Source organism: Saccostrea cucullata, unplaced genomic scaffold (assembly GCF_032062105.1).
Source record: "Saccostrea cucullata isolate Sc308-1 unplaced genomic scaffold, CSIRO_AGI_Scuc_v1 ctg2696, whole genome shotgun sequence".
Taxonomy (NCBI): Eukaryota; Metazoa; Mollusca; class Bivalvia; order Ostreida; family Ostreidae; genus Saccostrea; species Saccostrea cuccullata.
Genome location: NW_026921491.1, coordinates 156,271 through 164,409, shown reverse-complemented (window position 1 = coordinate 164,409; position 8,139 = coordinate 156,271). Strand labels below are relative to the sequence as shown.

The following is an 8,139-nucleotide window of genomic DNA, read 5'->3' as shown; positions in this document are numbered from 1 at the left end:
AGGAGTCCACTGTCCCTGGTATAGAGCCCGCTGTTCCTGAGGAGGACACTGCTATCCATGAGGAGGAGCCCGCTTTTCCTGAAGAGGATTCCGCTGTCCCTCTTGTGAAGCCCGATGTCCCTGGTATAGAGTCCGCTGTCTCTGGTGTGGTGCCAGATATGATACCCATCGTCCCTTCTGTGGTGCCCGCTGCGCTAGATTTAGAACCTGATTTCACAGCTGTGGTTACCATTTAATAACATATCAAAACTTGATACCTCTGTATATTATTATCAGCAAGTATTTGAGAGAATATGTTTAAGGATCTGCCATAAATCATCTTGAATTCAAGTACATTTATTTTATCCCCGACATTAAATGAGCCCTCCTTGTCATGGCATCAGAACTCTGTCCAGCAGCCTACCACTACTGCAGAAGAAAGACTTGGGGAACCTGAGGTGTTCCAGCTGGAAAGTAAAGGTACAAATACCAGGTTTTCAGAGTTTCCTTCACCGCCCCCAGCGGTGGTTCTCCAGGAAGTCCAGTCTGTTTGAACTGGACACAGACCTCCCAAGAGGAATGTTCCAGTCCTCATGAATAAGGACTTCAAGGACAGGAGGAATTTCAGCTGGTAGCAGAATATGTAGGTTGGCAGTACCGGGTATAATCTGCCAGGGGAGTCCACAGCTCACAGCTGTTTAATCAGTTGATAAATATCAAAAGCTGACTGAAGTAGGTACGATTTCACTTATTATACAATTTGTCAGGAGTCTACTGTCCCTGAAGAAGAGCCCGTTGTCCAGGATGAGCCCACTGTCCCTTCTGTAGTGCCTGATGTCCCTGAAGAGGAGCCCATGGTCCATGGTATTAAGCCCGCTGTCCCTCTTGTGAAGCCCGCTGTCCCTGGTATACAGCCTGCTGTCCCTGGTATAGAGCCCGCTGTCCCTGGTATAGAGCCAGCTGTCCCTGGTATAGAGCCTGCTGTCCTTCTTGTGAAGCCCGCTGTCCCTGGTATAGAGCCAGCTGTCACTCTTGTGAAGCCCGCTGTCCCTGGTATAGAGCCTGCTGTCCCTGGTATAGAGCCTGCTGTCCCTGGTATAGAGCCCGCTGTCCCTGGTATAGAGCCTGCTGTCCCTGGTATAGAGCCTGCTGTCCCTGGTATAGAGCCTGCTGTCCCTGGTATAGAGCCCGCTGTCCCTGGTATAGAGCCAGCTGTCCCTGGTATAGAGCCCCTGCCCGCTGTCCCTGGTATAGAGCCTGCTGTCCCTGGTATAGAGCCCGCTGTCCCTGGTATAGAGCCTGCTGTCCCTGGTATAGAGCCTGCTGTCCCTGGTATAGAGCCAGCTGTCCCTGGTATAGAGCCAGCTGTCCCTGGTATAGAGCCTGCTGTCCCTGGTATAGAGCCAGCTGTCCCTGGTATAGAGCCTGCTGTCCCTGGTATAGAGCCTGCTGTCCTTCTTGTGAAGCCCGCTGTCCCTGGTATAGAGCCTGCTGTCCCTGGTATAGAGCCCGCTTTCTCTGGTATAGAGCCTGCTGTCCCTGGTATAGAGCCCGCTGTCCCTGGTATAGAGGCTGCTGTCCCTCTTGTGAAGCCCGCTGTCCCTGGTATAGAGCCAGCTGTCCCTGGTATAGAGCCCGCTGTCCCTGGTATAGAGCCAGCTGTCCCTGGTATAGAGCCTGCTGTCCCTGGTATAGAGCCAGCTGTCCTTCTTGTGAAGCCCGCTGTCTCTGGTATAGAGCCTGCTGTCCCTGGTATAGAGCCAGCTGTCACTCTTGTGAAGCCCGCTGTCTCTGGTATAGAGCCTGCTGTCCCTGGTATAGAGCCCGCTGTCCCTGGTATAGAGCCAGCTGTCCATCTTGTGAAGCCCGCTGTTCCTGGTATAGAGCCCGCTGTCCCTGGTATAGAGCCAACTGTCCCTGGTATAGAGCCAGCTGTCCCTAGTATAGAGCCTGCTGTCCCTGGTATTAAGCCCGCTGTCCATCTTGTGAAGCCCTCTGTCTCTGGCATAGAGCCCGCTGTCCCTGGTATAGAGCCTGCTGTCCCTGGTATAGAGCCTGCTGTCCCTGGTATAGAGCCTGCTGTCCCTGGTATAGAGCCAGCTGTCCCTGGTATAGAGCCTGCTGTCCCTGGTATAGAGCCTGCTGTCCTTCTTGTGAAGCCCGCTTTCTCTGGTATAGAGCCTGCTGTCCCTGGTATAGAGCCATCTGTCCCTCTTGTGAAGCCCGCTGTCCCTGGTATAGAGCCTGCTGTCCCTGGTATAGAGCCCGCTGTCCCTGGTATAGAGCCCGCTGTCCCTGGTATAGAGCCCGCTGTCCCTGGTATAGAGCCCGCTGTCCCTGGTATAGAGCCCGCTGTCCCTGGTATAGAGCCTGCTGTCCCTGGTATAGAGCCAGCTGTCCCTCTTGTGAATCTCGCTGTCCCTGGTATAGAGCCAGCTGTCCCTGGTTTAGAGCCCGCTGTCCCTGGTATAGAGCCCGCTGTCCCTCTTGTGAAGCCCGCTGTCCCTGGTATAAAGCCAGCTGTCCCTGGTATAGAACCTGCTGTCCCTGGTATAGAGCCTGCTGTCCCTGGTATAAAGCCTTCTGTCCCTGGTATAGGGCCTGCTGTCCCTAGTATAGATCCTGCTGTCCCTGGTATTAAGCCCGCTGTCCCTCTTGTGAAGCCCTCTGTCTCTGGTATAGAGCCTGCTGTCCCTGGTATAGAGCCCGCTGTCCCTGGTATAGAGCCAGCTGTCCCTGGTATAGAGCCAGCTGTCCCTGGTATAGAGCCCGCTGTCCCTGGTATAGAGCCTGCTGTCCCTGGTATAGAGCCTGCTGTCCCTGGTATAGAGCCAGCTGTCCCTCTTGTGAAGCCCGCTGTCCCTGGTATACAGCCTGCTGTCCTTGGTATAGAGCCTGCTGTCCATGGTATAGAGCCCGCTGTCCCTGGTATAGAGCCAGCTGTCCCTGGTATAGAGCCTGCTGTCCCTGGTATAGAGCCTGCTGTCCCTGGTATAGAGCCTGCTGTCCCTGGTATAGAGCCCACTGTCCCTGGTATAGAGCCCACTGTCCCTGGTATAGAGCCTGCTGTCCCTCTTGTGAAGCCCGCTGTCTCTGGTATAGAGCCTGCTGTCTCTGGTATAGAGCCTGCTGTCCCTGGTATAGAGCCTGCTGTCCCTCTTGTGAAGCCCGCTGTCTCTGGTATAGAGCCTGCTGTCCCTGGTATAGAGCCCGCTGTCCCTGGTATAGAGCCTGCTGTCCCTGGTATTAAGCCCGCTGTCCCTCTTGTGAAGCCCTCTGTCTCTGGTATAGAGCCTGCTGTCCCTGGTATAGAGCCCGCTGTCCCTGGTATAGAGGCTGCTGTCCCTGGTATAGAGACTTCTGTCCCTGGTATAGAGCCTGCTGTCCCTGGTATAGAGCCCGCTGTCCCTGGTATAGAGCCTGCTGTCCCTCTTGTGAAGCCCGCTGTCTCTGGTATAGAGCCCGCTGTCCCTGGTATAGAGCCTGCTGTCCCTGGTATAGAGACTGCTGTCCTTCTAGTGGAGCCCGTTGTCCCTGGTATAGAGACTGCTGTCCCTGGTATAGAGCCTGCTGTCCCTGGTATAGAGCCCGCTGTCCCTGGTATAGAGACTGCTGTCCCTGGTATAGAGACTGCTGTCCCTGGTATAGAGCCCAGTGAAGCCCGCTGTCCCACTGTCCCTGGTATAGAGCCTGCTGTCCCTGGTATAGAGCCTGCTGTCCCTGGTATAGAGACTGCTGTCCTTCTAGTGAAGCCCGCTGTCTCTGGTATAGGGCCTGCCGTCCATAGTATAGAGCCTGCTGTCCCTGGTATAGAGCCTGCTGTCCCTGGTATAGAGCCTGCTGTCACTGGTATAGAGCCTGCTGTCCCTGGTATAGAGCCTGCTGTCCCTGGTAGCCAGCTGTCCCTGGTATAGAGCCAGCTGTCCCTGGTATAGAGCCAGCTGTCTGTCCCTGGTATTAAACCCGCTGTCCCTGGTATAGAGCCCTGCTGTCCCTGGTAGAGCCTGCTGTCCCTGGTATAGAGCCTGCTGTCGCTGTCCCTGGTATAGAGCCTGCTGTCCCTGGTATAGAGCCTGCTGTCCTTCTTGTGAAGCCCGCTTTCTCTGGTATAGAGCCAGCTGTCCCTCTTGTGAAGCCCACTGTCTCTGGTATAGATCCTGCTGTCCCTGGTATAGAGCCCGCTGTCCCTGGTATAGAGCCCGCTGTCCCTGGTATAGAGCCCGCTCAAGCCTCTGTCCCTGGTATAGAGCCTGTGTCCCTGAAGCCCGCTGTCCCTGGTATAGAGCCCACTGTCCCTGGTATGAGCCCGCTGTCCATGGTAGCTGTCCCTGGTATAGAGCCTGCTGTCCCTTTTGCTGTCCCTGGTAATTATAGAGCCTGCTGTCCCTGGTTTAGAAATAAAATCTGTCCCTGGTATAGAGCCCGCTGTTCCTGGTATAGAGCCCGCTGTCCCTGGTATAGAGCCCGATGTACCTGGTATAGAGCCCGCTGTCCCTGGTATAGAGCCCGCTGTTCCTGGTATAGAGCCCGCTGTTCCTGCTGTGGTGCCTGATGTCCCTGAAGAGGAGCCCGCTGTCCCTGGTATAGAGGCCGCTGTCCCTGGTGTGAAGCCCGCTGTCCCTGGTATGCTGTCCCTGGTATAGAGCCTGCTGTCTGTGTCCCTGGTATAGAGCCAGCTGTCCCTGGTATAGAGCCTGCTGTCCCTGGTATAGAGCCCTGTCCCTGGTATAGAGCCTGTCCGCTGTCCCTGGATAGAGCCTGCTTCCCTGGTATAGAGCCCGCTGTCCCTGGTATAGAGCCTGCCCCTGGTATAGAGCCATGTCCCTCTTGTGAAGCCCGCTGTCCCTGGTATAGAGCCTGCCAGCTGTCCTGCTGTCCCTTATTTGCCCTGGTATAGCTGTATTGTGAAGCCCGCTGTCCCTGGTAAAATGTCAAATAGAGCATAGCCAGCTGTCTGTTGGTATAGAGAAGCCCGCTGTCCCTGGTATAGAGCCCCTTTTTGTCCCTGGTATAGAGCCTGCTGTCCCTGGTATAGAGCCTGCTGTCCCTGGTCTGTAAAAGCCCGCTGTCCCTGGTATAGAGCCCGCCTGTCCATAGAGCCTGTCGCTGTCCCTGGTATAGCTGTCCCTGGTAGCCCTGCTGTCCCTGGTATAAAGAATGTCCCTGGTATAGAGCCTGCTGTCCCTTATCAGAAGCCCGCTGGTATAAGCCTGCCTGGTAGGATAGCCCGCTGCCCTGTTGAACTGTCCCTGGTAAGAGGCTGTCCCTGGTATTGAGCCAGCTGTCCCTGGTATAGAGCCTGCTGTCCCTGGTATAGAGCCTGCTGTCCCTGGTATAGAGCCTGCTGTCCCTGGTATAGAGCCTGCTGTCCCTGGTATAGAGCCTGCTGTCCCTGGTATAGAGCCTGCTGTCCCTGGTATAGAGCCTGCTGTCCCTGGTATAAAGCCTGCTGTCCCTGGTATAGAGCCTGCTGTCCCTCTTGTGAAGCCCGCTGTCTCTGGTATAGAGCCTGCTGTCCCTGGTATAGAGCCAGCTGTCACTCTTGTGAAGCCCGCTGTCCCTGGTATAGAGCCCGCTGTCCCTGGTATAGAGCCCGCTGTCCCTGGTATAGAGCCTGCTGTCCCTCGTATAGAGCCTGCTGTCCCTGGTATAGAGCCCGCTGTCCCTCGCATGTGAGTTAAGGCTACATATTGAAATTTCTATACAAAATATCTAATTTAATTCCATAATTGCTCTACCTACCGCACAGAAAATTCTAAGACTTGTTTTGTAAAACATTCTTGGTACCCACGACATGTGATAGCCAGTACACATTATTACGTCATATTATGACGTCATCGACCTGTACTACACAAGTTTATAAGAAACATCAACAAAATCGCTTCGGCGCAAGGGCATACCTTACTTTGTTTTACAAAAACAAGGTATCAAAAGACGCAGGATATTCCAATGATTAACGATATTGCTGCACAAATGTCGGCAGTGCAATTGGTTACTTACTATTCGTGCAGTTTTAAGTTTTAACAGGGTAAAAATCCACTGTCGAGGGTAAGTTTCTTAAAATTTTTATCAATTGAGAAAGTGCATAGGATTTGTGCAGCAATTTAATTACTTTTAAGAATATTCACCTTAATATCATACATTGTTTATTTTAAATTAGATAGGATAGGCCATTGCGCCGACGTGATTTTGTTTATATGATTTAAAACCTTGAATGGGAGAGAACAATGACGTCATAATGTGTACTTGCATTAATAAACTGTGGGTATTGAGTATGTATCAGAAAATCAATTTGAACCTTCTCTGTACATAAAATATACAAATTATGAATTTTCATTAGCTTATTTGCATAAAAATATCCATATTAAGCCTTAACTCACTTGCGCTGGTATAGAGCCCGCTGTCCCTGGTATAAAGTAAGAAGAAGGATATGGAAATAACGAACAGTATTCAATCTCAACGTCCATTAAACAAATATACAAAATAAGAGCAGAGCAAACACGGACCTCTGAAACATCAGAGGTGGGATCAGGTAAAATAAGAGCAGAGCAAACACGGACCTCTGAAACATCAGAGGTGGGATCTAACTACCAAGCCAACGGCAAACGTTGCGACCACTGCTTGACATGTTGTGGATCTGTCATCGTCGACAACGGTGTTCAAAAACGAAACCGCCGCAGTTGGGAATCCGCAGAGGGACAGTTGGAGGCCCAGCAAATGAAATGTCCAAAGAGCTGTTTATCATGTCGTCCTCCATTCTCCAAGGAAAATATCAAAGTTAGTTTGCACAAACTACATATTGTGGTGTAAAATGTCAGATAGCACATTCGGTTGCATAGAAAAAGAAAATGTAATGCTGTCAAAGATATGAACACCATTTTTTTGCTGAATGTTAGACTCACAAATTTTTCAACAATTTCTGTAAATGAAACAAAAGGTGATGTTGACAATATTGGGCTGAATATTGTATAACTGTTCGTAAGCCGTGTCATATCTGTGTATAATTGAATTATTGTATTATCAGAAGCATGTGGAAGCATTATAGGATACAGAAGCCAAGTTGCACTGCTAAGTAGGGATTATTGTCAAGATGTAGTTTAAAGTGTTGAAGAATTTTAACAGTCAAGAGAAATTTTCATTAGTATCTGCATCTGGCTCAGATATTCCTATTGAAGGTTTTCTTGCTATCAGTTTCAAATTGTTAGAACAAGGTAGTGCAATTCAGGTGCCTTTTCTAATCACCAATGTATCTGGTGTGAATGAACCTATTCTGGGATATATTATAAGCACCTGTTAAAAACTGTACATAGAAGTGATGCTGTTCACTTGCTACTGTGTACTTGAAAATACCAGGCCTGAAGACATTGTCCCCACTGATTTCACTGAAGTAAATGCCTATGTCTGTTGTGACAATGCAGGTTAATTAATTAGAATTTTAAAGTAGTATACAAATCATAAATTAACATTCCTTTTTCCTCTGTAAAATATAAATTTCTACTTTGGAAACAAAAACATAGGTAATCAGAGATCATCTAAATGAATGTTGTTTTTACGTTAGGCAAAGTCACACAATTAACTAACAAAAAGTGTATATTCCAAAAATGAAAATATTTAAGCACTTTTTGAACTGATACTTTGAAATAGTCCTAATAATATAAATTGTCTTTAGCAAAGTCACACAATTATTCAACAAAAATTGTATATTCCAAAAATGATAATATTTTAGCAAATGACCAATGACGAGGTAAGTAAACTTACGAGTTCCATTTTTGTTGAAGAAGTAGCTGTCAATGATATCAAAAAGCATGGATTTTAATTTGTCGTGGGGAATTGTTGTGTATAAAGTTGAAAAGTCGTAAGTTTTTATGCTGTTGATTTTTGTAAAGTCTTGTGATTTCAAATTGTCCAAAAGTTCTTTAGAATTTTTAAGTATCCACATCTGATTTACACCACTTCTTGAATATATAGTTGCACAGTGCTCTTGAAGTTTTTCCTTCACTACTGTCAATATTTTAGTGAGAAGTAACGAAAGAGGCTTGGTTGAACATTTACTGGAACAGATCATATCAGAATTACAATAAAGCAAACCAAAGAACTGCCACTGTAATTGACGATCAAGCCAAGATATAATGATATCAATGTACTTCCCCATTAGACGTT

The 8,139-nt window shown here is 49.0% G+C and overlaps 1 protein-coding gene across 1 annotated transcript; it reads left to right on the top strand.

Annotated features, from left to right (window-relative positions):
* Positions 1–357: 357 nt before the first annotated feature.
* Positions 358–4,876, top strand: LOC134260128 (collagen alpha-2(IV) chain-like). The gene is made up of 5 exons (XM_062742711.1): positions 358–459; positions 747–3,870; positions 3,981–4,310; positions 4,354–4,602; positions 4,650–4,876. The coding sequence occupies exons 1-5, from the start codon at positions 358–360 to the stop codon at positions 4,874–4,876; spliced, it is 4,032 nt and encodes a 1,343-aa protein (XP_062598695.1).
* Positions 4,877–8,139: the final 3,263 nt, after the last annotated feature.